The sequence below is a fragment of the Colletotrichum godetiae genome (assembly GCF_030913485.1).
Source record: "Colletotrichum godetiae strain CBS 193.32 chromosome Unknown BDP55scaffold_1, whole genome shotgun sequence".
NCBI lineage: Eukaryota > Fungi > Ascomycota > Sordariomycetes > Glomerellales > Glomerellaceae > Colletotrichum > Colletotrichum godetiae.
The window spans coordinates 1,789,499-1,817,363 of NW_026851249.1; the positions used below are offsets into that span (position 1 = coordinate 1,789,499).

General features: G+C 52.1%; 9 protein-coding genes across 9 annotated transcripts; 1 reads left to right on the top strand and 8 right to left on the bottom strand.

The window, feature by feature from the left end:
- Positions 1–1,109: 1,109 nt before the first annotated feature.
- On the top strand, positions 1,110–2,037 carry BDP55DRAFT_625589 (uncharacterized protein; the record flags this gene model as incomplete). The annotated part of the gene is made up of 3 exons (XM_060571496.1): positions 1,110–1,176; positions 1,269–1,799; positions 1,835–2,037. 3 exons carry the CDS (start codon positions 1,110–1,112, stop codon positions 2,035–2,037), a joined length of 801 nt encoding a protein of 266 aa, XP_060437109.1.
- A 498-nt stretch (positions 2,038–2,535) lies between these two features.
- On the bottom strand, positions 2,536–4,199 carry BDP55DRAFT_538505 (uncharacterized protein; the record flags this gene model as incomplete). Its single annotated transcript, XM_060567952.1, has 2 exons — positions 2,536–2,894; positions 2,963–4,199. 2 exons carry the CDS (start codon positions 4,197–4,199, stop codon positions 2,536–2,538), a joined length of 1,596 nt encoding a protein of 531 aa, XP_060437110.1.
- Positions 4,200–7,520: 3,321 nt separating this feature from the next.
- BDP55DRAFT_18223 (uncharacterized protein) lies at positions 7,521–9,302 on the bottom strand. The gene has a single exon (XM_060565824.1). The coding sequence runs from the start codon at positions 8,951–8,953 to the stop codon at positions 7,631–7,633; it is 1,323 nt and encodes a 440-aa protein (XP_060437111.1). The 5' UTR covers positions 8,954–9,302; the 3' UTR covers positions 7,521–7,630.
- Positions 9,303–10,795: 1,493 nt separating this feature from the next.
- On the bottom strand, positions 10,796–12,696 carry BDP55DRAFT_736501 (uncharacterized protein; the record flags this gene model as incomplete). Its single annotated transcript, XM_060580357.1, has 4 exons — positions 10,796–11,227; positions 11,276–12,097; positions 12,172–12,516; positions 12,613–12,696. The coding sequence occupies 4 exons, from the start codon at positions 12,694–12,696 to the stop codon at positions 10,796–10,798; spliced, it is 1,683 nt and encodes a 560-aa protein (XP_060437112.1).
- A 1,789-nt stretch (positions 12,697–14,485) lies between these two features.
- On the bottom strand, positions 14,486–15,523 carry BDP55DRAFT_18258 (uncharacterized protein). Its single transcript, XM_060565830.1, has 2 exons — positions 14,808–15,523; positions 14,486–14,684 (listed from the first exon to the last, which is right to left on the bottom strand). The coding sequence occupies exons 1-2, from the start codon at positions 15,361–15,363 to the stop codon at positions 14,641–14,643; spliced, it is 600 nt and encodes a 199-aa protein (XP_060437113.1). The 5' UTR covers positions 15,364–15,523; the 3' UTR covers positions 14,486–14,640.
- A 1,387-nt stretch (positions 15,524–16,910) lies between these two features.
- Positions 16,911–17,760, bottom strand: BDP55DRAFT_641323 (uncharacterized protein). Its single transcript, XM_060573391.1, has 2 exons — positions 17,076–17,760; positions 16,911–17,025 (listed from the first exon to the last, which is right to left on the bottom strand). The coding sequence occupies exon 1, from the start codon at positions 17,619–17,621 to the stop codon at positions 17,427–17,429; it is 195 nt and encodes a 64-aa protein (XP_060437114.1). The 5' UTR covers positions 17,622–17,760; the 3' UTR covers positions 16,911–17,025; positions 17,076–17,426.
- Positions 17,761–18,044: 284 nt separating this feature from the next.
- Positions 18,045–18,746, bottom strand: BDP55DRAFT_722579 (uncharacterized protein; the record flags this gene model as incomplete). Its single annotated transcript, XM_060578628.1, has 2 exons — positions 18,045–18,614; positions 18,672–18,746. 2 exons carry the CDS (start codon positions 18,744–18,746, stop codon positions 18,045–18,047), a joined length of 645 nt encoding a protein of 214 aa, XP_060437115.1.
- Positions 18,747–21,503: 2,757 nt separating this feature from the next.
- On the bottom strand, positions 21,504–23,030 carry BDP55DRAFT_722580 (uncharacterized protein; the record flags this gene model as incomplete). The annotated part of the gene is made up of 5 exons (XM_060578629.1): positions 21,504–21,686; positions 21,771–22,019; positions 22,110–22,534; positions 22,592–22,689; positions 22,738–23,030. 5 exons carry the CDS (start codon positions 23,028–23,030, stop codon positions 21,504–21,506), a joined length of 1,248 nt encoding a protein of 415 aa, XP_060437116.1.
- Positions 23,031–24,706: 1,676 nt separating this feature from the next.
- On the bottom strand, positions 24,707–27,807 carry BDP55DRAFT_722581 (uncharacterized protein; the record flags this gene model as incomplete). The annotated part of the gene is made up of 4 exons (XM_060578630.1): positions 24,707–24,743; positions 24,806–25,405; positions 26,186–26,622; positions 26,701–27,807. The coding sequence occupies 4 exons, from the start codon at positions 27,805–27,807 to the stop codon at positions 24,707–24,709; spliced, it is 2,181 nt and encodes a 726-aa protein (XP_060437117.1).
- Between the last annotated feature and the right edge of the window lie 58 nt (positions 27,808–27,865).

Consider the following 27,865-nt stretch of genomic DNA (forward strand, 5'->3'; position numbering starts at 1 on the left):
TTGTGGGTGTAAGCCATGGTGAGGTGTGTTGTGGACCAATTTCCTCCCTCGTGAGGACTACTCAAGAGGTACGAATAGGCGTTGACGCCCACGAGCGGCGCAGGCCGCAACGGCGACGATGTGGGATGCATGTATTAGCGGGTGGGTGTGTAGACAATGCGGGCGACGGCGTTGTGGTGAGCGGAGTTGAAGAGGTGACGATGGAAGAGACGAGGTTCCAAAAGTGGGCGGCTGTGGGCACACACCGGAGGCACGACTTCCCCAATAGGCAAGCGTTTCTCCAGTGGGCGCCTTCTCGGGCGGCGGTCCAGGCGTAGGTGGTGGCTCTTGCTGTCCGGCGCACGACAATACGCCGGTCGGCTCCAATGAAGGCTGCTGAACGGCCAGGAACAGGACTAGCGTCGACCAAGCGACGTGTGAATAGGGGTTGTCTCGCGTATCTGATTCGCTGTGTCCCCTGAATTAGGTGGAACTACTGCCTGTCAGCGGCGCCAATGCAGACTTCAACCATGGTTGGACCTGCAACCCACAGCTCTGGGCCTTCGGGGCTTGGTTGCATCGACGACAGAAGCTGGCCGACGTTCCGGTCTTGGAGCCGTCCTTTTTACTAGTCATATTCTCAGCCCAGTTGGTGGAGAGATCATGAGGAAATATCCCGCTACGCTGGGTCTCGATGATGGAGATGCCGTGGTAGTCTTGCCGCCTGCTGGTTGTGAGCCCTTGATCACTCTGGTCTGGCACACTAATTACCTCAGAGAAGCCAGTTGAGTTGAGATCCAAGACAGCATCTATGCGGATATGTCTGTGGATTTCCCCGAGGAAGGTGCGTGAGTTTGTGGAAAATTCTCATTTGTTTGTGATAGGATTGGGCCGCGAGCGAGACTACTTACATGAGGTCGCATACATGTGACGAAAGTGACTTCTTTCTAGCCCCAGAAACACTGACTCCTATCCGTACCTATGTACGGAGTAAATTTAGGAGGAACAAAGCCACAAGTCCAGCTACACCTCAGCTAGACCAGCGTAGTTCTAGTTTCCCCGTAGAATCACGTTGTAGTTATCCATCGTGGTAGGCCGTGGGATGCGCCTTACCGACCGAACGGTGGAAGATGGGAAATTGGTGGCTGCAGAGAGGCGGCACACCGTCCACACCATCCACAATATTTTGGGACTTTGGTAAGCTACCAGCACCAAAGTCCTTTTCATACCCTCCCAAATCGACTTTCACCACACCTCTCATCAAACGCGCTCTTTTTAATCTTGGATAGTCAAGCCCCGAATACACCTGTCGATGACGTTGCGTGGCACTGAAGGCACTTCCCTCGCTCTTTCTGTTCTAAAGCTTGGATTGCTGGCACGTGTCTTGCCCTCGTGGTGGTTTGGAGGCCGTCGAGCATCTTTTGTTTCATGCGCCAAGAACATCAAGAGGACTAAGGGCTCCATGACAGCGCCCATCAACGGGTGGCAGACGGGAACACGTCCGATCCCCATGTCACTGGGTCGGCCCTTTATAGTACTGTATAGAAGGCGGATGCGAATCCCTGAGAATAATCAAGATTTGGTGTACCCGGTACAGTTGAACCAAAATCCCAACATCCAGTCATATGATTGGCATGGAAAGAGGCATATCTCTATACTTCGTTTCCTTCACAACATGCTCGTTCTAGGCGTGTGGGTGACCTGGCAAGTGCCCTGCTGTGGTTTCGCACCTCTTATCCAACTCATTGCACTTAGAGCAATGAAGGTCATCAATCTTTCTGTTTCTGAAGTTAGATTAGACTCTGAAAAAGATTTGAATGGTAAGTAGCATTAGCTGCTGTAAACATTAAGGTAGATGAACATGGAAAACACAAGGTCGTTACAATACCTATTGAAGTTGGCCTCGGTGTTGTCCGAAAAAGGCAAGAGGAGGACGGGAGGAAGAGACAAGAACGACCCACATTCCACCTACCCCGCCCGATCCTTTACCACCCGGATGTCCTCAACCCCTGTCGACAGATCTCGCTTGCTCCTTCAACTTCATCTCACGAGCATTAGTGACCATTAGATCCAAAGTCGAAGACTTACCACCAGAAGACGCCATGCTCAGCAGAGAATCCCAAGATCTTACGTCTTTAGTGCAGTTGGCCCATCGTCAAGACCTCGCAAGGGACGGGAGCGCAAAAGAATGTTGCCTTGGACAGGTTATCTGGGACGCAGACGCGATTCACGACTCAAACTTGGACTACAGTTTTAATACTTCTTTTCAACTTGTTTCGTTTTTGGGGTTGAGCTGTGCCCTTTATGAGCCCTTCCTCATGCTATCGCGGTTTCTCCCGCTTTCGCTTTCATCTTGTTCTTTCCGATTCTTCAGGCGAAGAAAATACCCAATGCAAGTCACATGCACAACCATCCGTCACTCCTTCCTTCGCTTACACATTTCGAACCTGGCACTTGAATCCAAGAGCTTCCCAAATCACCCAAACACCACGCTTTCCCAAACAAAACAACAAAGGAAAATAAACCACCTCTCCTACAGCCTCACCTCAGATCCCCTTATCCCCACGTCATTCCATCGTCCTCATCGTCGTGATCGGCCAGCCTCTCTTCCTCTGCGCCAAGCTGGCCAATATCCTTCCACCTCAGAGGGTTCTGCTCCCATCCCCACTCGATGTGGAAGTCCACACCGCGGGCCTCGAGGTACCACGCTACGAGACACTCAATTGAGCAAGGCGCCGGCGTTGAGCAGTCGCTTGCCAAGGGTCCTGATGGCATAACCTCGCATCCGGAGAAGTCACGGAGCGCCGGTCGAGAGGGATTCGCTGCAAGGTCGACCATCTGTTGGAACCGATCGTACATGTACAGCCAATGGCCCATGGCCGCCGCGCTTCCGTACGCGATTTGGTCGGTTGGTCCTATTCAAGTGATCAGGTCAGCTATCATCCTACGCCGTGATGCGAACGCCTCGTGGAGATTCACTTACCAACGCCGACGCGTCCGCTCATACGGGCGCAGTAGAAGTAGTGTTCACCTCGCGGGTGTGGCAGAATGAGCGTGTTTGGACCCAGCTCCTCCAGCGTTTTGAACTGAAGTCTCGCCCACAACGACGTATCCGGCCGAATCCGCAGTACTGTATCGTGGGTATATCCGTTGGCGATACTCCAGGCCCACCACCGTTCCGCCGCCAGCGACACAGTTTTCAGCTGATTGTTCAATCTGCCCAGCCTTTCACCACACGGCGTCGCCATCATCGCCTCCTTGCCGCCGGGGTATTCCACCTCTGTCTCGCTTACAGGCAGAACGTCAACCGACCGCAAGTGTGAGCCATAGCACTCCCGGAGGCTCGCTTCGATGGATTCCTTAGTTCGGTTGAACACATCTACATCGCCGGGCTCGTAGAGCATGTAGGCGAAGACGTCGATTCTTGAAAAAGCCGGGTGGTCGGCGATAAGTTCCGACATGTGCGTCTTGCAGGTGACATGGTTGGTCCTGTACAACCCGGCAATGATGACAGCCAGGCTGCGCTCCTTTTCGCGCTCACTCGGTGGCACGTACAAATCGCATAGCCCGGGAATTGCGAGTCTCCCTGTATCCGACAGCTCAAGTTGACCAGAGCTTCTCTTTGCCATGGCGATTGTTTCCGACTCGTCGTCCTCGCTACGTCCCATAACGCCTCCATTCGTCTTCTTGCAGGCCGGTTCGAGGTCGCTATGCCAAACCGTCGTCCAAGTGTTTTTCAACATGGCGTTTAAGACGACACGAACATGGCCTTTTTTATTCTCAAGAACGACTGTGCGCCCGCCCTTGTGCAAATCACCTGTCGCGGTCCACCACACAGCATGTGAGGTGCCGTCGTCATCAACCCTATTGAGAACCAGATCGCCATCATCCTGCAAAACGAGAGCATGACGACCGCTAGGGGATGTGAAAATGGGCGTTCCCGCAGACAACAGAACCCCGTCGGCGTCAGGGGTCAAAATAGCTGTACGTGAGCCGGCCCCGTTATCGCCACCATCGCTTCCGGCCGGCGCCTTCGGTGTAGATTCTGGTGTAGGTCGGTGTAAGCTAGGCACTGGTAGCCCGGAGCTGGCGACGTGCCAGTGTGGCTGCAGTACCAAGATCGCGGATAACAGGAAAATGAGCAAGGCGCCGACGAGCACTTTTGACCGGCGAGAGGAGCCATTCCTCAGTACTGCCCATCGAGATTGGTTTGCGATCATGGTGTGGTCGTGTGTCGGACCCATGGTCCTTTGGCTTCCGGTAAGTTTCCAATCTCTTCTGCTTTTCCCGCTTGTTCCTCGTGCTGATGTTGTGAGAGGGATGAGTTGACAAGAAGGGTGAAAAGGTATAAATCCAGGAACCCTTCAACGGCCCTTTCGGTATGAATACAGGTGAATAGGACGGCAGGAACTTGAGCGAACACCCCGCGCTATATCAGATGACGCTCGAACCGGCCGTTGAGCTCAGACCTCCTCCTTTCTGGCAGGGTGAGTAAACAACTCTTGCGATCTGTGGACACAAGTGGGTTGGGCGAGAACGAAAATAGACTTTGTGTTTTGTTGCGACGACTCGTAAGCTGCCTTTTCTCGCCGGCGCAACCCAGGGGGCGGTGGCCGGGGCGGCAAAGGGCGGGCACTTATTTTGGTCGTTGATGGAATCGCCCGCTGCGCAACTCTCTTTTCTCACAAGCCAATCCCGGTACAGAAGAAGAGGCAAAAAGATTGGGCAAGGCCAGAAGCATAATAATCGTGGAGAAAGAAGAAGCACAGAGACGGGACGAAGAGAGTTAAGAACCCTCGTCAAAGGTCAACGCAGAATTCTGAGACGAAGTCAGGGGGGAGGTTCTGGCGTATGAATTGTGCGGGAAAGTCTTGGCGGTCCGGACAGCCCGGCGATTGCCAGCAGAGCAGCAAACTCAGAGACAACCAAACTTTTGGAACTGAAATGATCTTCGAGGCTCGGCGTCCCAGCGTAGGGATGGCAGGACTAGGCGGTAAATTAGGACATTTTACGTGGACGGCGTGGGCGGAAGAAGGAAGGAAAAAGGTTGTTTGATTGTGCCCACTAATTGGGGGCGAACAGGGCCGCGCAGTTCGCGTAGCAAGGCATCCATCTTTGGGTTCGATACTATCGAGCAACTTGCCAATCATCCAGAGAGTTGAGGTGCTTGGGATAAGGGCCAAGGAGATTTGATCGCTGCAAGTGAGCAAGCAAGGACGGCGGGAGGCTGCGGGTAAGATTTGGACCGGATAGCACAACCCGGGCGACGAGTCTTGGGATACACAAACACTTTTCGAGGTTGTCGAACATGGCCTCGAGGCCTCACGAAAAGTAACAATCGTACGGATGGATACACGTGTAATACTCGAGCCGGGCGAGAGCTTGGGTCTGGGAAATGGCGTGGCCAATCGGGCGGCTGCCTTTTGACCCTTGACGTGGACTCAAAAGAGGCGCAAGAGGGCGACGACGCAATTCCTAAGTCCCGCCGCCTCCAATCGCGCGCGACTTTTTGCAGTCGTGTTCTCTAGAAAGGCGTACTTCGTATGCCCGTTTTCTTGGGCCACGCATCCAATCCCGAGGGCTTCCTTTTAGTGCCCTGTCTCTTTTTATTGCCTACTTCCCTTTTCCTCTTATCGGCGACAGAGCAAGGTGGGAGAGTTGCGGCTAGGCAGGTAGCCGCTGCTTACATCCAAGAAACACCCCAAGACGTACGAGTGACGAAGGCGGTTAGTCATGTTGCCCCGACTTATTCGACACTGTAAATTCATGTCCGAAAAACGTGAACGGTCTCTTTCGCTTTCTCTTCCCTCTCTTCCTCTTGTCTATTTTTCTAAACTTTTTCTGCTACGATACGAATTAGTGTACCTAGGGCCTCCTCATAGAGATTGGTGAGACTTGGCAAATGGTAGACGGGACTGCCAAGAAACCCTCTTTTTGGCCCCGAGTGCCCTGACTAGGAACGCCTATCGGGATCGGGACCAATGAAAGCTGAGGTTAGGTAGGTCGACTATCCGTAACGGGGTGGATGGTGTCTGTGCCGGCGCCGAAGAGAGGTTTTTTTTTTCCTTTTTTTTTTTTTCCTTTTTTTTTCTCGGGAGGTTACGTGGTTATCTACTGTGTATGATTCCATGATTCTGTGTCACGGTCCCTTGCTGGCATTGCTATTAGTTGATGATGCAGAAGAGAGACTGGTAGATAAGCCATAGATGTTGCACTTGAGGTAAAGATAGCTGCAAGAGAACTCTTGGGGGGGGCCCAGGTAAGGGGCTATTGGGGCGGTTTCGCAGAATCGCCAGAGAATCAACCCTCGATCCCTGGACCTGGACCTGGACCTGGACCTGGACCTGGACCTGGACGCGGACGGAGTGGGAGGGACGGGAAGTGCGCGTATCTCCCTCCCTCCCTCCTTCTGTTGAGTGCCGTGATGGGTGCGACGCCAATGCAAGTCGCAACTGCATCCTGCGGGCGGCGGGCCTGCGCACGACAGATAGTTCTGCGCCGCACGTTATCCTTGCTCTTCTAACATGAAGTCATGAACGACGTCGTGCAGCGTGTGAAGCGAGTGTGCGCTCCCGTCGGCAGTCTTTGGGTTGGTGGGTGCTTCTAACATGGCATAGCAGGGGCGGAAAAAGTTGTGGTTTTTGCACTGCCCTCGGGGTTCCTTTTTTTCCTTTTTGCGCTGTTCATACCGAGTACGGAGTGTCGAACATGCAGTTATTTTGGAGCAGAATTATCTGGGTAAGTCTGTGAGGTAATACCTTACCTTACCGGAGGGAAGGTATCGAAGGTATGAAGCGTGGGGCTTGCTAGTCCACGACTTGGACGCACCCGCGATGATACCTCGTAACTTTGAGAGATGCTTTGCAACTGGAAGAGAGAAGAATGAAATTGAACGGAAAGACGACAGTCGCAAGATGCAATCGCCGTCCTGTCCTTCCATGGCGTCAAAGCCCCCCCCCCCCCCATCTGCCCCGATTCGAGACCTGTCGCATCTTGACGCTCCTCGCATTTACGCATAACGAATCATAGAATCTATGAAGAAGGACCCGACTCCAGGCCGCTGGGTCTCAACTTCTCAAGCGAGGCGCAATGATTTGCTTGGGGCCACCATACGACCGGTGCCATACGCGCCCCGTCGGTAGACGGTTAAGGACGGTTAGACCGGACCTGACGTCGTCGATTAGGGCCGTGCGGCTCTCTCCGTTCATCCTCCTCTGCGTCTCTCCTGTATCTACTGCATCTCTCTTAGTCCTTCCAGAAGTTTGCTACCGACCAAGAGACGTCAAGCAAGCCTCCCGTGGTCGAGACGAGTCTTATCATTTGGAAAGCCTGAATAAGAGCCAGGGTTTGACTAGTTTTCACGGTCATGACGCGGCAGAGACGCGGCAGCGGCAGCTTAAGCGGGAACTAGCGAGTGTTGGTATCCAATAGTGTATTGATATTACTTTAGTGTATATTTGGGAGAAAGAAAGATTTGGTGAGATTTCCAGGGAAATGGGGGGGCTTGCTTTGATAAGCGTAGTAAGCCACGATGACGACTCTTCTGTGCTGAGTACTCGGATGAAGAAGTCAACATGAATCCTTCATACTTCCCCCCACTTCGATCGAAAAAACTACAAAATCGTGTACAGTCTTGACCATTACGGCCCTTTCAGGCGTACGCAGGAGGCTCGGCAGCAGCCATCTGCCTCTTCCGCGCCGCGTTGATGGCCTTCAACTTGGCTGTCCCGAGACCAGCAACGCCGTTCTCCTGGTTATCACCCAGCCACGGCTTCTTGGAATCGCCCAGCATGCTGCCCGCGAGGAAGTACGCGACCTGGCCGAGGATGATGAGCACGAAGGCGATGGGATACATCCAGTGAATGGAGTAGCCAAAGACGTTGACACCGATAATGATACCCCAAAAGTTGCCCGTCAGCAGCGAAATGTTGTAAAACGCGGCGCTGGCCATGCGCAGGAGCAACGGCACCAAGCTGTAGAAGAGGCAGAGCGCGAACGTGTAGCCGAGGAGGTAGCCGATGGCGGGGCCGTTCCAGGTGGCCTCGCGGAAGGACTCGCGGTCAAAGATGGCGGCCTGGACGCCGTTGATGCACATGCCCCACATGCCCATGAAGGAGAGCACCTCGTAGACGGGCCGGCGGCTGACGAACCACTCCTCCGCGACGTTGGTGACGCCGTACAGAGTCGCGCCGAGGAGGGCGAAGAGGTCGCCCTTGACCATGTCGATTCCGGGTCCGCCGTTGGAGCCGGTGATGTGGTCGCTGGCCAGGAGGACGCCGCAGCCGCCGATGGCGACGATGATGCCGACGATTTGGAAGACCTTGTAGCGGACGCGGAGGAGGAAGAAGGAGAGGATGATGACGACGACGATGGCCCAGAAGTTGAGGAGCTGGGCTGAGAGGATGTTGGTGTAGCGGTAGGCTAGGACGGTGAAGTAGTTGCCTTCGACATCGAGGAAGGAGAGGATGAAGTACTTCCAACCATCGCGGAGGACGATCTTGCCCCACTTCTTGAAGCCGTACTTGTAGATGGTGACGGGGAAGTAGATGAGGAACAGCAAGATGTAGTTGAAAACGGTTTGGAAGGCCGGGATTGAGACTCCATTGTTGGCGAGGAAGGAAGTGAAGGTGTTTGTCGAGGTGATGCACAGAGCAAGGATCTGGCCGATGATGAGGACGATCCAGAAGTCAACGGTGGTGAAGTAGCTCCACCAGTGCACCTTCCGGGCCTCGATGTCGTGCAGCCCTTGGCCCACGAGCTCGGACTCGTCATGGCCTGCGGTGATTTGCGTCGTCGTCACTGGCGAGGTGTTGAGGTTCTTGGTGGTGTCGTCGTCGGCGGCCATGGTGGGCAGCGGTTCGTAGGCGTGGCCGGGGTCGGCGTTGGTGTCTGCGGTCCTGGTGAAGGGTAGGCGCGGCAGCTGCAGCGGTAGCGACAGAATGGACTCGAGTCGGCGGGATGCGATGCTGGGCATACAGCGATCTGGGGTAAGGTCAGCCGTCTGCCGTCTTTGTCACACGTAGATGTGTGGAGATCATCTTGTTTGCTGGATTCGTTCGACATACCTTGGTCCGCACACGAGTGTATTCAGACGGTATAGCGTCTTCGCGAAACGATCTCAACTCTCGGTCGAGTTCTGTTGTCGCGATGTGTGGTTATTGGTATATAGGTGTGGTAGTATTAACTGCTCTGGTCTTTCTCGTCCCCTGGCAGCAAGCGCAAAGACTCAAGTCGCTCGCTGTTTTGTCTATCTTACGATAGCACGGCACATGGACGATGCGCCGGGAAGTGGTGTGCGAAGAAGTTGGTCGAGGCGGCGCGCAACATATGATTACCGTCGAGGGTGTTGGAATGGTTTTCCGATGCCTCTTGGTCGGCAGCGCGTGATGAAGGCGATTTGGTACCGGCGCAAAACTTTGCTTCGAGCTGTCGCAAGAGAGGGAGGGGAAGAAGGAAGATGAAGAATGCGACGAGACGGTTGGAATTTTATCGCGGCAACATCCCAGTCGGTATCAACCCAACAGCAGAAAAGAAAGAGAAAAAAACTTCAGCTGCACTTTCGCCCTAGGAAAGGTGGTGGTGGTCGGGATGCAGCAGTGGGGAGCTATCGCAGTCGCCACAAGCCATGAGGGGGGGGCCACGGGGGTGGGAAGACCCGCCAGTTTCCTTCTTCATGTGACGCTCCCGCTCGCCTGACTGGTCCGGCTCTCAACCACCGCTGCACCACTGCTGCACCGCAACCGGCCCAACATGGCGGTACCGGCCGATTTTCCTAGCCACCGGGCCACCGCCTTCCCTCTCAGTGGACGGCGCGCCGGCCAAGACGTCCCTTTTTGGGGGTCCTGATCCCCGTCTGTTAGCGCACTTGCCCGGGATCTGGGCTTCACATGGCCCGTGTTGGCGTCCTTTTGGGATGCGTTGGTGGGGTGCTGCAGTGGGCGGCAACCGCGGGCTCGGCGGCGGGGGTATGATCAACTCTTGATTCCTTCCGAAGTTCTGCAATCCTCCAACTCTCCATCACTAATATCACAGGACGCTGAGCTATAATGGCTCAGGCATATTAGGTATGGTACTGCAAATCCTCGTTCTACGTGTAGATATTCGTACGAGGGAGTGGAGGGGTAATGCTTGAAGACTCTACTACCTTAGTCATAAGATATGACTTAAAGATGGGATAACTACATTTTCGTGCTCCATGACACATGCCAACCTGTCTTAGGTCCGTCTCCCTTACTCTATGGACGCCAATTCAAGGACTTTTTTTACAACCAGCATTATCCAACTTGTTGCTGAATGAATCAAGCACGCCGAGACATGTAAACTGTATAATCCACCAGCGATAACTCCAAAATACTGGTAACCTCCCCAATACGGAGCGTCCCCTTGATAGTACTTTCCCACGTCAGCAAACAAATAGGTGAAGGTAGAAAAAGCAGCGTTGGTTCCAAGTGCCCATAACCAATACAACACGCTTCGACGTAAACGACGCACAGGAGTTTGCGGCGCGCTTGTCCATTCGTCAACTGCGAGTCCTAATAGGATGAATGAGTGGCCTACGGCAGAATAGGAAGCAGTTATCAGATAGAATACGCCGTAGGAAGGATCGAAGAGATAGTCCAAAGAGTCTGACATCTTCCCCGCCACATTCGAGTCATATGGATCCACAACCAGGAAAACATCTGTCGCAAACCAAAAGAGGAAGAAGACGTGAACCCAAATCATCATGAAGCTAATAATGATCCAAGGCGGCATCCACAGAGCTTCGCTGTAGTAGTCTCGTGCGAAGAGGTTGCGACGAACACTGTTTTGGTTTTGACTATGGGGAAATTGAAGGTTCCACATAGCTGGTGTCATCGTGAATAACGTCATCTTCATGTTGTCTTCCAACAATCGATCTACTCCCGGTTGTCGACAGAGTTGTCATTTCCAAGGTGTCGCCGTCGGACTGTCGAGGGCGGCCGTAGCCATTGGCAATGTTCCCAAAGTTCGTTCTTGGTACTTCGACACGGTCTCCTGACTGGTTCGTTTCGCCAGGCTTCTCAGCTGAAGCAAACGTCCCGAGCACAGCGACTAGGGGGGCGGCCAGGAGTAAGACTGGCAAAACCTGGCCGAACTCCCACCTTGTTGAGTGTTCTTCTTTCGTTTGCTGTCTCTTGTCCGTGTGATCATTCGCGTAATATTCCTCATCGTAATGTGGTGACAAGACTTTCGATGTTCCCCAGAGAAGAATGGCCAACAGCCAGCTCAGCTATTCGAGGGTCAGTTAAAGTGCAGGAAAGAAGAAACGATGCCTTACTTCGCCTAGCATGGAATTGAAAAGGTCGATGTGTGCCGACACGAAAATGACAACTGCAAGCAAAGGTCTCACAACGAAGCCTCGCCATGCTTCAAAGAGAAGTGTACGTGCGTGCCACCTTGTCGTGGCGCGTGCATCAGGTGCTGCTACCAGGTCTTGTAATTTGGCGAAACAGTAAAGGGTAAAAGTGCCCACTGGCAAGGTCAATCTCCGGCTAATTGTGCTCGAAACGTGAGCCGATAGCTTGATCGTCCTTGATATAAACCCGAAGACAAGTAGAACCGTCGACACTATCATTTCTTGCATTGCAGAAGACTGCGTCAACCAACGACAGTCGAAATATCCGGTAGTTTCAGGTTTAGTGCGAAGCTCACAGCTCTCTAGAGTTTCTGGTGCATCGAATGACTGACTACAAGATGTCGTACAGTTCATCCACAGAGAATCTTGGTAGAGTCTTTTCGCGCAGGATAGATTATAGAAACATGCCGCGGACGTTTTGGCTGAAGCTGCAGTTGCCTGAATTGCAGAAGAGTCTGCCCTTGGTGATCTCCAATTGAAGAACCCGGATGGAACAATAGCGACAATGAGAATCACTAGCAAGACAAACATGAGAGTAACTCTGAGGGACTTCTCCCTTGGGTGTGTTTGGAAGTATCTCCTCAAGATCGTTAGACCCGATAGATGCGTGACACAGGAGAACCAAGCGAGGTAGGTGATTATTTGCCAGTGTAAAGCCGATAGACGTTCATCTAAACAAACGAAGCCGCCTATAAGGATGCTCATGCCCGTAACTATTTGAACATCGCACATGGCGATAATACACTACCGTAGGCGTACTAAGTTAGTTGATACTTTCGTTATCGTTGAGAACTGGGGTGAGCTTTTCCATTACACACCATGCTGAAGCATCGGCTAATATGATTGGAAGTGGCCTGGCCGACGAGCGGAAGTGACGCTCCTAGAAAACCCAAGAGCTTCGCTGTCCATGATCTGACCCAAGCCAGAAGGTTCACGTCGATAGGATTTGGCTCCCAGTACATTGGATCTGTGGCAGTATCGACACCTGCAACGGAAATCTCTGACAGATTCCCCGTCAGGTGCTCCCGACTCGCTGCTTGGCTTATTCTTTCGTTATCCGGTGTCTGCTGCGGTGGAGGAAGCTCTGGCTCGTATGCTACCAAGTAGTGAACTACGAGGAGGGCGAAGACAAGATATCCTGTCCCTACGAACCCAATAAGAACCTGAAAGAGATTTTATCAGCGAATCATCTAATGTAAGGTCGGTTTCAGTCACTGCAGGCTTGCGTGCCCACAACCACGATGGGTTCAAAAACTCACCCCCAACCCAGCTATATCGCTGTTCGGCTCCCAAGCGTCAGCTGACTCGCAGTTGAATTTAGTTGGACAAACAGATTGCGACATCCCCAGACTGTGATTGTAAATCGTCTTTATTTCTCTGGTCCTGAGAATCTGGCTCCCGTGAAGTCGTTTTCTGCCTAGAGTGATGCTTAGTTGAGATTGCCGAAATCGCGATCAACCATGGGCGGAACGCGTTCTTTCTATCTCTTCGAAAATGGCAACACTGGTAGTTGAGGGCGAGTATTACGTAGCATTCCTAACGGTGATGATGTAGGGCACACTGGCTCCTTTGCATCATCGTACACCCACAGGCCAACTTCCCTTCCCATTTCGCGAATTAAAACCATCCATTTTCTGACAGAGAATTGTAACATTGCCTAGAGGATCATTCTGTACTAACGCGGTGGCAGTCGCAGCGAACTGATTTAGATCAGGCTGACCTATCACTACCAGCCTGTGCCGCTCTGTATATCGTGAGCTGTACGGCGTTCTGCATGCGTAACACCCACTCCGTTTGGAGCCAGATTGAGCGTAGCCAAAAGTTATATCATTTCGTACATGTTAAGCCAAGCCAACCCAGCAATTTAAAGTGGTAGAGTGTAGAGAACAAATAGACGGACCGTACCCGCCGACGTCAAGATGGGCTCCGGCCTTCGGCCCCACTTGCGGGGTGTTGCGGTGGGTGGCAACCGCGGGCTCGGCGTCGGGGACCTGACCAACACTTAAGTCCCTCCGAAGCTCTACAAGCTCTGAATCCCGAGTTTATCGCCATCGCGGGATTGCAGCTAGCGGTGGCTGAAGTTGACGAGGGCCTATTTAGGCAGTCTACGAATAAACTTGCGCTCTGGAACCAGAGGAACGTGTGGTCACCAAAAATTGCCTTAGTAAGGTTCCTTGCCTTACCTTACCTCAGGATGCCTCAGCTAGATCTGACACCAATCTTACATGCGTTTAGCGAGACGAGAGAATCTGTGCGTTTATCAACTTACTTCCTCTTACTCTTTGCGAAGCATCTACCATTGATCGAGCTCAGATCCTGAAGAAGTCTTGGGAAAGGGGAACTTGGGTGCTACAAGTTACTACGAGCTCAGTTACTTCGCAGCTAGCTTCATCTCAACATCACGGCCTTCCGTAACTCTAGCAACATCGTGCGCCACTGGGACTGACGGCCCCGCTCTGAATTTCTGCGTGGTTTATCCAAATACCTACGTAAGACGACTGAAAAACCTAAAATCAGCCGACCATCAATGAAGTCAGATACTTTGCATGGCAGATCACTACCTACAAGCGTACTAGCTCTCTAACAGTCAGCTCCGTGGCTGATAACAACTTTGTCACACGCTTTAAAGATTCAGCCCAAACTCACATCCCGCGCGCCCCTGTCTACGAGATGTATAGCGAAGGAAGAAACATCCCATAACATAGAGCCCGTAGAATCCCACCGTGACGTAAACGACCAACTGGATCCTCAAGCCGAAGCTTAAGTCAAACCAGTAGGTAAACCAGGCGTATAAGCCATGCAATACAACGGGAAAAAGCCAACATAGTCCGAGTCGTAAGTGATAGAAGAGAGTCCAAGTCGGGTGCCTTGCCCAGTCTGACACCGTCAGGCCGAACAAGATGGTAGCGTGGCCTGTGACAAAATAGCTCAACATAATCAGATAGAAGACGCCGCCGTCGTTGAACATATAATCCATAGGCGACCAGTATGGATACAGCCAAGTAGGATCGACATTGAAGTCTTTGCCATATAAACACAGGCAAAGAAAATGTCAGATCCGTATCGAAAGAGAAAAGCGACGTATATCCCAATTACAAGAAGGCTTGAAGTAAGATAAGGCAATATCCATTGAACCCCAGAAAACTTGCCTCCTGCGACAGCAGACGCTATATGTATGCGGGGTTGATGGCCAGCTCGATCCGTGCCGCCCTCGTCGCCAATGATGCCCGCGTCTGGTTGCCATCTCTCCCTACCAGTCTCTCTCGCTGCTAACGATGACGTTGGCATCAAATTTGAAGCTTCGTCCGAGTGACGATGATTGTTGTGCGCACTGCAGAAGTTGCGATCAGAAACCGGCGTTTCGCGCATGTTGTGAACCTGGCAATTCAAATGGTCGGGCTTTGAGACTAATGGGCCAAAAAAAGGTCGTCAAAGGTGCTGCAAGGAGTCTTACTGTGAATACTTGACCAAACTGCCATCGGGTATCCTGAGAACCGTCCCCAAATTCCCATCCATTCATCCCCTCGTAAAGGGTGACGCTCGCAAGTTTCGAAGTACACAGAGCAAGATGACCCAGAGCCAAAATGCCTACTCACATCATCAAGGTTGGTTAAATGTTCAGAAGGAAGATGTATTAGGCGGCTTACTTCTCCCAGCATAGAGTTGGACAAGTCAGCTTGCGTGCGGACCAGTACTGCTACTGCCAATACGGGCCTCAGAACTAATCCGTAACGCGCCGAGCTAAAGTCTAGTCTAGCTGATGCCCTGATGGTTGCGTTTCTTTCAGGGTCCAATAAGACTCCAAGTGTATGCAGGTGTTGAAGAAGAGCAGTAGCCAAAGGTATAAGAAGGTTACGGTGCAATCGTTCAGATAGGCGCGTCGAAAGCCTGAATGTCCTTGCTAGAAACCCGACGAGGATGGAACCTTGTGATATGAGCATTTCCACAAAGGCGGGCGTCTGAGTATATGGTGTGTGCGTTCGAGTTTCCAGCTTTCGGTAAAGATGCATGGCGCATTTCAAGTGGAAAAAGCAGATTGCAGGAGTTCAGTTGTCAGCACCTTTCACGTACTCCTTCTTATCGCCCACAGCCCAATCAAAAAACGCAGTCGGTACTATAGCTACAACGAGCATGATTAAGAGAACAATGTAAGCTGTGCTCATGAAGCCAATAAGAACCTGAAGAGAGATATATAAAGGTAAGCGGTTGCTAGCAGAGATCGCCAATGGCACACAACAACCGGACTTCCGCCAGGCGTGAGACTTTACCCAATCCCTGCTATATCGCTATTCGATTCCCATTTGAGCGGACCCTCGCAACTGATGTTGAAGGGACACACATCACTTGCCATTGTGTTATCAAGGGATGGAAGAGAACAGAGAAATTTTGCAAAACTGATCGCATTACTGCTCACCCGAGCAAGGAGGGAGTCAAAGAAGCCGTCCACACAAGGTAACAAGGTGAAAGAAAGGCGAGGTTGGAAGCTTCTATACTTGCCGTTCATTTACAGGTCTGAGCTGGTCTAACATGGGCTAACGCACTTTCGGATTTGGCCGACGCCTGTACAGCCACTCTGCCAGTAACACCCGCTGCAAAACTGCGCTCCTTCCATCTTGAGTTGGAAACTTCGGGCCGGATGCTATGGATCACGTCAAAATGAGGAACACTTAAGCGAGCCAACACCGTCGCGGTGTCCTCATTTAGGCTGACATATGAGATCAAGCCTGATGACGTGTGAGTATAGGAGTTCAAATGCCAGAGGAGCTGTGACTACCGCCCTACCTGATGATTCATGGCAAAGTTCAGGCTGCATGCTGGGAGCGGTAAAATATGACTGATCGAGAAGATCTGATGTGAAAATGTGGCTCCTGGCCTCAAGATAACTCCTCTTCTGACGACCTTACCTTGATAAGGAAAGGTACGTAGGTTGTCCCCATAGCGGCAGGCGGCGGTCGTTTGTTGATCCCGAAACCGGCCCCGCAACGGACCGAACGTGCGTGTAGGGTCGGAGCGCTCGGAACTACCTTACCTCGATTACCTCAGTGCCTTAGATACCTCCACGGATTACAATAATGTTACATATGAAACACTCTCACTCGTTATTCGACTACTAGGGGGTCTTGACCGTTTAGATCCCGGTCTTCTTCATAGTTGATCACCAGCTGTTCTCACTTCAAGGACTACAGCGTCAGCTATGCGGACAGGGCAGATACACATGAGACACTGATTACCTACCCTTACTCAGTGCACCGTTCACCCCGTTCCGCTGATGTTGGCATGCAGCTTGCCGTGTGAAAGGGCCGAACGACCTATGACATCCATGATTGGCAAGTCTGACCAGCGTACAGTGATCTGCTGTGGGCTGCATCCTGGCAACGCTGCGAACTCGCTCATACAGAGCCCACCCCCATCACAGACGTGTAAGGTCGCGGAATATTTCCTTCTTTCGTTGAGGATAAGGGATCACTGGCCATACTGGCAAATGGGTAGTCTCAACGAAAACGTGACACGGCTGAGACCAGGCTGAATACTGCCGGAAGGGTTATTCATCATGGGTCGGGGCCGACCCCACTCGGCCGGATCTCATGCCCCTTATCCTCGACGCCATTGATGGTAACTGAGGTACTTACCATGGGACTTATGTGGGCGAATGCAATTGATGAATTTTCATGGTAGGTATACCAGCATAGTGAACCACATAAACCACGCTCACTCTACAAAGCCTTTCGAACATCAGATTCGTACTTGCTCACGCAAGTGAAGAGCGCGTATCTAGAGTGGTATCCCTTCAATTGCCAGATGGCGTCACTACATTCGTCTCCAGTCTTTCTCTAACTCTGATCTGATTCGATATTATTTATAGGCAGATATAAGGGAAATAGAGCAAAATTGAAGAAAGACTAGAGGCGGATGTAGTGACGCCATCTAGCGGTTGATGGGATAAACACCTGCCTGGGTCAAAACGGACAGAACTATTAGTATCTGTTCAACGCGCCTACCCATCTTAGAGTTCATTCACCTAGTTCTAACACAAGCCGAAAACTACGTCATCTCTCACACCGTTATTCTTGCTTCAAACGAGTTCGAGACATAAATCCTTCATTGAGCAGACGGAAAATAGTGCTGGCGAGCTCACCAACAGACGATGTGGCAAGGCTTGATCACGAGTCCGATTGGACAAGCAAGGTTCTAGCACCACCGATTGATATGGTAAACCCAACGTCAGTAATGGCGTCACCAGCGAAGCTTTTGCCTGTGACATTGGCATCGCCTAATTTCATCCGATCCTGGATCCAGCCATTCTGCGTCATGAAAGTCTAGATTGTCTCCTCTCAAAGTCATACCTACACGGAAGGAGGAGCGAAAACGATGGCTGTGACAGTGGGCAGTGCCACGAGGAAGCAACGGTGTTGTTGATCTTGTATAATTGGTATTTTCGATTAAAAAGTATGTTACCCTGTGTCTTTGCTAGACAGTTGCGCCAACAGCAACAAAACAGGCCATGATCATGAACTTTTTCTTCTTCCCAGTTCCTCCGCCCATCCTCATTAAGTCTAGACGTGCCCGTTGCTTAAATCATCCTACACATCCAATTCCTATGGCGTAGTTTCATCGACACAGTATGTCCATACATGCTACCCTTTTTAAAGGGGGTAGACCTCTCCCATAACCATCGTCAAGTGACGACTCCTTACAGAGCAGCAACGATACCAGCAATGGCGGCAATAGCAAGACCACCAACAGCGACGCCGCTCTGGGGAGCAGCGTTGCCAGTGGAAGAAGCAGTGGCGCTGGCACCGGTGCCAGTGCCAGTGACGGCAGTAGAGGCGGTGCGGGAGGCGGACAGAGTAGCGCTGCTGACAGAGGCAGTGGCGTTGCGGGCAGAGGTGACGATAGCAGAGGCGGAAGCAGAGGCAGAAGACAGAGCGGCGCTCGCGCTGGCACTGACGGAAGCGAGAGCAGAGGAGACGGCCCCGGAAACGGAGGCAGAGACAGAGACGGCGGCCGAGGAAGCAGCAGCGGAAGCGGAAGCGGAAGCGGCGGCGGAAGTGGCCGAGGCAGAGCCGGCCGTGGCAGCGTAGGCGGCGCAAGCGGCAGCGGCCGCGGACTGGGCCTTGGTGAGGTCGGCCGAGTTACAGGCGGCGAGCAGGCAGGAGGCGGCGACGGGGACAAGGGCCTCCTGCTTCTCCTTGGTGCACTGGCAGGCGGTGTCGGTCAGGGCGCAGCCGACCTTGGGGATGGCATCCGTAAGGCAGGGAATCTGAGGGGGAGGAATGTCAGTTTTGGGTCATAGGGGTGGAAGAGGACTGTGACGTACGGCGCACTGGGGCTGGCCAGAGAAGTCCTGGGCGACGACAAGGCCGGCGGCAACAAGGGCGAGGGTGAACTTCATTGTGAACGTTATGTGGCTGTTGTGAGTATTACACGGTATTAGGTTGATATATCGGTAAGATATAGGACGTGACGGAGTAGACGACGTTGGGATTAGTGGACGTGAAGTTGAACAAGACAAGAGTCAAGAGGAAGCACTTAATGTTGACCCGAGGTGACGGGATGGGCCATAAATATGAGTTCAACGCGTGCCGCCAGCCACCACGTTCCTTCGGGCAAGAGAGCGACACGAGCGAGCAAGCAGGAAAGGGACCCCTGGCCCTGACCTGAAGCTTCTCCCCTTCTGCACTCTGCTCGCAAAAAGCTTATCCCAAATATCCGCACCGCGCAGCGGCGGGCGCGCGCGACGGCGGCGTCTCCAATATCCATTGGGGTGGACTCGTGGAGGGTGGAGGGTTACGTTAGCTCCGCTTGGGGAGGCGTTAGCTTTTCGCTTTTCTGCTGGGGCGACGCGACCTTGACTGGGAGCAAGGGGGTGTGAACTTTGGGGCCGTCGAGCTACTGCGAAGAACTGGGACTTTGGAACCTGGACCTGGACCCATTCGACCTATAGCTAGACCCTAGGCTACGGACCGGGTTCTGGCCAGGAACATGCAACCATGATCTCTATGGTCAATGGATGGCAAGTTGGCTCCGGGTGGAAAAGGGTTGGCAGGGGCAAGAGAAAGACGGGGGAATCAGTCATTCTTGAGCTGGGCGAGTGAACTGACCTGTGGTGCTGGTTATTGAGGTGACATCCAGTTGACCGTTCTGGCTCCAATGGAACGTCAGCGAATTGCTGTATCCCTTTTTCGAGCTCATTCGAGCAACGGGCTGGCGCACAAGGAGCTGGATTCTTCCGCGAGGTCGTCCATAGTCCAGCTACGTACCTATCTTGCTGTCTAGCTATCTAGGTGGTCCACGCTGTCTTACCAACTCACGCTTCAGCTGTCTAGCTCGTGTCCTGACTCTCGATTGCCCGTCGACCTTGGCTTAGCGTCCAGCCTCAAGAAAAGTGTGGCTGCCGAAGAGATGGACGAAATACGGGCATCTGTGCGTTTTGATTGGATGGCAGGTGGCTTGAGCCCAACCAAAACCGCGTTGAGCCGGCTGGCTGTGCTGAGACAACCATCGGATTGAATCGAATTGCCTCGACTTGCCCAAGATCTGCCTTGTTGTGTCGGCACTTTTTATTCCCATCAGTCCTGCTTTGCCCTCGGTGCCCCCTCCAAGATTGATTCTGTTAGTCACCGAGTCTGCCGCTCTCACTATCCTTAGCTGGTCGGCCGCCGGCAAGCTGCCCACATGGAGATAAGTTGAGTTGTCGAGGCTCGACAGACCTTACGCGTCGCCGTCTTGGGAGTAGCAAAAAGGACCCGAAAAGAGCGAGTTGATGGCCGGCCGGTTCTGTGACCTGAGTGCCGGGCTGGCATGACATCGTGCGAGGTGACATGCGGGACCAGCAGACTAGGGGCCAGGGGTCAGTCAGGATACTTACCGCACGGGGAAACCCAATGACCAAAGAGACCAATGGCCGTTTTTGCCGTCCTGGTGACTGTGGTAAAGAGGGAAAAGAGAGAGAGAGCCCCACGGTAAACACCTGATTTGACCAATTTCATTAGAGTTTGTCACTGACAATATGTTCCTTGCAGCAACGAAACTATGAATTACTCTATTCTGCAGTTTGCCTAGGCGCCTTCTGGTAACTCTGTGGCCGAACAGACTGGGGTATGCACTGTAGAATTTCTGATTAATTTTACTGAGAAGGAAAGAGAAAAGGTTAGTTAGAAAGGCAAAGAAACATTGAACCTTCTAGACTTGCCTTATCAGGCGAGGGGTTTTCTTTCGTCACTCAAGCTCATTTCGGTTGGTTTATTCATCACAAGAAAGATGGCGCTCCCGCGCTTCTCAGAGACATCCTGCCGCTCTCCACGCACAACGGCTTCGAAGTCGTTTCTTCTGACCGCCAACGTTGCCATGTGTTGCATACACGCAACCCAGTAGTAACCCCGTGGAGTAAAACACGAACGATATTAATAACAGCAATCCGAGTGCTCGACGACTTGGAAGCTTCCCCGAGCTTCGGCTACCAAATAAACGTGGAGTTCGCTTCGGTACCAACGTTCGGACCTCCAACTCCAGTCGCTGGTCGACTCACAAAAGGTTGTTCCTTGGAAAATCTTCCTTGCGCTGATATGCCGATCCCCGCTGGCAATAAACCCACCCGACACGAGCTCTGATCCCCGTCTTATTGAGCCCATGTTTTGTGACGTGCAACTCCCTAGTCCCCACAATGATTCCGTCGTGGGAATATCAACAACCGATGAATCGTCTTTGTTTTTCTTCCGGCGACACTGCTTGGGCAATGTCCGACCTTCTCCACAATTCATGTTCATTGCTCACACGCGAAAGCTCGTCCCGTTGAAGGTCACATCTGCTCATTTTCCGCCCGGCTGGTCATGTCTCGATGAAGCCGCTCGATCGTTGATGCTCCGCAGGTTGGGGTTGGAAAGTCTCCGGTGAATTTGAATAAGCCTCGATTTCTCCGGGGTCAGGCTTTGATTTCTTGACTGCATGCGATGAATGTTTAGTCTGTTTGGACGGCAAAGGTCGACCAAGCTGCTGATGATGCGAGCATTCACCTGTGGTCGTAAGCATCATAGTCAACTGGGAGAAAGGACAGTTCGACATCGTCTACATCTATCCTTACAGCTAAGCAGCCCGTCGCATGCTCATACTATTCCAACAGACACGCTATCCAGCTTCTTCTCCTCGTGTCTCAGGTCCATCTTGCGACCGAAGGGGCGACGCAGTATCCATGATCCGATGTCAGCACCAGTCCTCCATCGAAGATCTTAGTCCACGGGTCGAGGTAGAAACGAAAGCTGGGCTTGTCTCCCTCGACTTCGTAGACTAGGATGACAATGAAGACATCCTTCGGTATCTTGCTCTTATCCAAGCGCTACTTTTGAACCTACAGTAGTCAGTAAGCTTAGTTCGTCTCTCCAGGAAGGATAGCTCAAAGACAGGAGCAAACAGAACTCACCAAATTCATCTGCTTCTGACTGAGTTGGAAAGGCTCCTCGAGTCCGCGAACCGTTCCCTTCACTTCCATGTGGTACGTGATGGTTCGGCGGAACCAAGTCTCCTCGACGATGCCCACATTGTGAAGTAGCGGGAGCATGTATTCCCCTCCGTCGTTCGTGTAGGTAAAATCAGCTGTGGTCGACTCATCACCGAGGAAGTCCGAGTAACCACATCTCTTTCGAAGATGGCTTGTCCAATGCTTCTCTGGCTCTCAGCGCGGTATTTCCTTAGAAAAGTAGCAATTGACTTAGCAAATTTGTTAACAATGTTTTCATCGCGTCACGGAGTCACCACATACAAAATCTTCTGCCGTAAAGCCGACTTCCGCGAACCTGTATGATTGGGGGTCGTAGTCTGAATCATAGTCCTCAAAATCTGTATCGTAGACCTGAGCGTGTGACATCATCGGAACCGACTGCCTGGCAACATCTCCAGGAACCGCATTTGCACTAGCCAACTCTCTGTACATGGCGGCGGGATCTTCAGTCAGGTTGTTCACTGAGCTGGACACGCCTCTAGAGATGTTGAGGTCGAAGCTGTCCAAGGGAACCCGAATGTTGACTCCTTCCAACATGTCTCTCATATCGGAAAAGCTGCCTTTGAGAATGTGCGAGATGAGAAGGCCGCGTTCGACGTCCTGGATTGCAAATAGCCGACTAAACAAGTCAGCGAGCTCGATGTCAACCCTTTGATTGGTATTCTTGAGAGGGTTCCGCAAGACGACTACATGAACGGTATCTTTCTCTTCCGTGATAGAGATGTGGCCCTTACGAGACTCACCCACTATGTTGCCAATCTTTCTTTGCACTGAGATACCCAAAGCTAGCGAAACTTTGAAGATAGGCATGGCCAGACTCTGCGTGGCTTTGGTCCCAAGGCTATAACAGATCAGTAAGGAAAAATGACGTCGAATGCACAGGACTTACAGAGCGATGTACTTTGCTTTCTTCTGGATGTTTTCGGACCAAAGTTGGTGGGCCATAGGCGCGCTCACGTAAGTAATGTGCTCTTCTACCGCGTTGCTGAGCCGATGAGAGAGTTGACGCCATGCAACTAACGGCATGATCTTGTCGATATCTTTGACGTCAAAGTCAAGGAGAGGAACCTTTCCATGGAACGCGATTCGCAATGCCGTGCGATCAGCAATGTACCGGCTATCATTGAGGGACAAGAAACTCGCGTTGCCTAGATCCGCCGAGTTGTGCGTACTAAGCAGCATGGAGAAAACCTTAAGAGACTGCAGTGTTCCTTGCTCGGAACACTGAGGCATTCTTCCAGCATCTTCCCAATTGAAAGATACCCGCAAAGGAAGAGGAGAACCGTCTTAATCAAATGTGCCTTTGAAGTGTCCGTTGATAGGCCTCCTAGCCGCTACAACTCCCTAATAATGTCTTGGTAGCCGCCATTCGGGACTCGGAGTAACTCTTGGAAGAATTTTCCACGCAAGGGATATATTTCAGCAAGGGGGCGTAAGTCTTTGAGGCAAGCAGGAGCCTTCTAGATGCATTCGCTCGGGGATAGCCAACCACGGACTGGGTGGTAGACCGTCTTAGCCTGCTTCAAGGATCGACTTCTTGGGTCAGCTATCTCGTCCAAAACTAATAGAATAGAACCTTATCACTGATCATCCGAGATCTCATTGCTTTTGTTGGACAAATGCAGATAGACGTGACCCGCAGCATTCACAGTATCCGCATTGATGGGCGATTCTTTCATCACCCCGAGTTCCGTAATGTAGGCCTCAACATCGGGCTTTGTAATGACTGAAGAGGCTCCGAATCTCTGCCAAATCGAGTTCTCTGGGTCAGGAAAATTCCCAAATGCGAGATGTGGACAGTTGCGGAGCAGAGCTTTGGTTGGTATCGCTGTGTCCTGGAGTTTCCGCAGGACCCCGTCTCGGCAAGGCACTATCATGGCCTTGATGTATGGACCCAGAGCTGAAAGACCTCCGCCGTGCTCAAAATACCACCAACTTTGGTGCCATTCATCTCGTAAAAGTCGTAGAAAACCTATGGCGTCATTTTTCAGAAGTCAGCGACTCTCACGACTGAGAACAAGTTGCGAAGAGGACTGATCACGGACGAGCAACTTGAGGGATGTTGCTACTCCATGTTCGTTCTTCAACCACTTAATGAGAGCGTCTCCCTCGACGGCCTTTTATTCTCCTTCAATTTCGCCTCGGCGGAGGTAATCAGGATGCAAAACGTTCATGCAAGCCTTAGGGTCAGATGAGTGTTTGCTAATGAGATTGGCTTGGATCTTCGGGTCGATGAGGTAAACGTTATCGGCGCGGGACACGCCATTGCCGTTCGAAGTAGCAACCCAAAGTCTCATCTTTGAAATTGAAGTTTGCGGACGCTGATTGTGGAATACGTAAGACGCGTCTTCGATGAGACGCTTGGTTCCCCGGGGGTCCCAACCGTGCTTCCGCTTGTTATGATCTTGAAGAACCCGATTTCAAATCTCGTTTGCCGTAATCTTCTTGATCCCTAACCATTCGAAGAGAGTGGCTCTTTTAGCATCAGATCGCGCATCAGTAAGGACAAAGAAGAGACCTAAGCCTTGAGGAGCACCTTGGATGTCTGCTTCCGACGCCAGGTATAGGTCCGCCATGCGCGCGGGTACCAGGTCTCCATCCAGCGTTGGCACAAGTGGCAAGCGCCGTAGTTTTTCTTTCCAAGATTCGCAGCGGATCAGAATAGTTGCCACTTTACTGTGCCATTTCTGTGACCTGATAGTGGCCAACTGGCAGAAACGCAAAAATCGGCTGTTCTTGAGCCTTTGGTTTGCCATCCTGCTCCAGGGGGAACGCAAGAGTAACCTCTGAGACGTGAATAATCTTTCCTCTTAGATTCTTCTGGCATGTCTTCCACTTTCTTCCGGATGATGACGTACTCAGTCTCCGTAGCTGACTTCGAGGTGCTCGCTCGTACTGTAACAGACCGCGTTTCGCCATGGAAATCTTTGTCGTGTTTTGTGTATGTAGCCAAGTACTCAACCTCTTCGTCCGGTGCATGGACAACAATGCGTTTGAGTCGACGAAGAAAGAGCAGTACTTCGGGTATGATCTTGACGAGCTCCGTGGCAATCTTTTTGAATTCACTGCCACCAAGTAGCTGGAGGACCATACTTGTGCTTTCAGACCCGTTCAGAGGTTTCGGGAACGTGGCGGGTAGAGGCAGTAGAACCCCCAGCATGTCCTTCGTCTTGTCGAGTATGAAGCTGTAGAATCCACTCGAAATATGCACAACGTCTGCAACTGTGAAAACAGACTTGAAGCCTATGCCCTTCTCTCCAATATATCCCGAGTGAACCTCTTTCGATAAGCTCTTTGTGCTCTCTCCGATGCTGCAGACGGCGTCGATTTGCTTTAGAGAAAAGCCATTTTCGTTGCATCCCGTTTCCAAGTAGTGAACAGGATTGCCTCCACCGTCGATACCGCCCCCGAAGCTCAGTCTAAAGCTGGGGCGAGAGTTTTGCTGAATCGCTTTGGAGTAATCGCTGTCGTCGGCATTTCGAAGAAGCTCCAAGATAAAATGAGTCGACTTGCTATACAAATCTTTCGAGAGAATCTTTAGGGCTTTGCGCAATTGTCTATTCGCGAATATTTAGCTTTGTCCGTCTGTCATGCCTCGCTCTTGGAGGAGCGTCTGTAGCTCAGCATCCGCCTCTTCTCGAGACTGTGGTAGTTTTGGCGGCGCCATGTAGGGCACGGAGGCGATTCTCGCCGCACTGGTCTTTGATGGACTTGATGAAGAAATTCGAGGGAGGCCCAAGAGAGTTGTGTATGACGACTGAAAAGCCCAAGAGAGATGAGAGTGGAGTGGTAGAGGAAACAAGAATTTTCGGTGCGAGATCAAGGCAGTGATGAGGGGGAGGTGAAGTGAGGGTGTGAGTGTGAACATGGGTGTGGGAAAAGGAGGGAAAGGCTGAGAGATGCGCCCGAAGGAGGGATTCTGGCGGTAGGCAACTTTCTCACGCGCCGTGTAGAAACTTGCGCGGCCAACGAAAAACAAAGGAAGGCACGAGGTCATGGATTTAGTAGCTGTCGAGGAAGGAGTCAACCTCAATCTTGCTGCCTGATGTAAAGGTATGCCTCATGGAAAGGATGGCTTCTGTTACTTCTAGTGCCTTGAAAAAGCATGATATTTTGTTGAACTCGTAGAACGCGAAAAAAGGCTTTTCCTACCACTATCCAGCATCAGTCACACGTATCTGTATTGGTTTGTCTCGCCTGTGATGCCGAACATGCCTACACGTCTTCACAAAAGGCACAATATGTGGATGTGGTCTGTATATTACAGTAGACTATATGAGTTTTGTCTACCGCCGCAATCCCTTAGCCTCAATGGCTCCGTCATCACCACGTCTCACATCCCCGGCCGTTCATCCAACATCTCATCATGGATGACATCCGCAGCCGCTCCATCCCCCACCTCCTCATTCTCAACTTCACTTCCACCCTCCGCAGCCGCTTGATCCTCATCAATGCTGTCTCCGAGATGCTCCGCCAATTCCTGGAAAGTGAGAGCGAGAGAACGGCTTCGGCGCCGGTTCGGGATCGGGCGGGTGGTTCTCGCGGTGCGTTTTATTCCTCTGAGGACTCCTTCGTAGACTTGGACGAAGGGTCGTGTCTCGGCAACACGACGGGCTGCATCACTAGCAGCGGAAGTGAGAGCGGAGACGAAATTGTCAAGGCTCACCTCATTCCGACCACTGCCCTCCTCCTCGCCAGGGACTCCATGACCCGGTGCCTCTTCGCCGGGAGGAGCAACGACATCACCGTCATCAATTTCGGATCCGTCATCATCCTCCGGATCGTGCACCGGCACGTCGTCATGACCGACGTTGAAGTTAGGTTAATTACGACGGCGCCCATCATATAATACACCATCCTCTTGCGGTACATCCTCATCATTATCCCGGGCTCGGCGGAGCAAGCCGACCCAACATCCCGTCCACTCGCCACCATCCTCTGCGAACTGGCAGAATATCGTGATGTCGCCAGCGTCTGTGAAGTAGAATGTGGGCCTGACGTTGCTGATGGTCTGAATGCGGCAAAACGGGATGCCACGATAGATGTCCCGCGGCCGCGGATTCGCTTCCAGAGCATCGATGACCCATTGGCGGGGCTGTTGGTTGACATATATGCCATCGTTGTCGAGATGGAACGATGAGACGTAGTACATCAGGCCATCGTAATGGATCGCCTCCGTGAGCTCCTCGGTCTCGTCGTCTTTGAGAGTGTCGCGGACGCGAGTGAGAACGGTCTTTTGGTCCCAATTGATTCTCTTCATCGTAGCTTTCCAACCCATCGGGAGGAAGTCGCGGCAAGTGATCTCATCGCCCCTCGCATAGCTGTGCGCCTGTGACAATACAGTGTAGACATCTTCCATATCCCATTTACTTCCATAGACGTCGTGTTCCATGCTGTATTTCGTGGCCCGCAGAATGAAGTCGTGTACGGGGGACGGTGGCTGAGGCTCGTTTGCTTTTTCCATCGCGGCATCGATAAGCCACTTGTTGAACTGAGCTCGTTCACGGCGGTAATTCTGGAAGATTGTAACCAGAGGCTCGGAGATGAACTGGCAGTCGGTTTCTTGCTCACGACTAGGGAGCCAATTTTTGCATTGCTCACAGGCCCTTCGAGCGGCACCTCCGTTCGGCAACCACCCTCGGGCCCAGCGTCGACCTGAGAGATAAGTGTCGAGTAGGTTCTTTGTGTCTACTTCCTTCACTCTACAGAGGAAGCGGCGGTAATTAGTGACTCTGTGGATTTCCTCCCTGATGTTGAGGAAGTCCTTCCACATTGCGACTTCTTCTTCGACGTTTGCAATATATGGTGCGCGGCAAGCATGAGCGCGAAAGCCCAATATTCTCAAGGGCTCACGCAGCATAGGAGTCACGCTCGCAGGATCGGTATCTCCGAGGAAGTCGAGGACTTCCCAAAGTCGCTCAAGACGCTCCTCAACACTGGGAAGGTTATGCGCGTCCATTTTGATGTACTTTAGTCGAAGAGACGGAATAGAAGATTGAGGGATTTGAAGAGGAGTG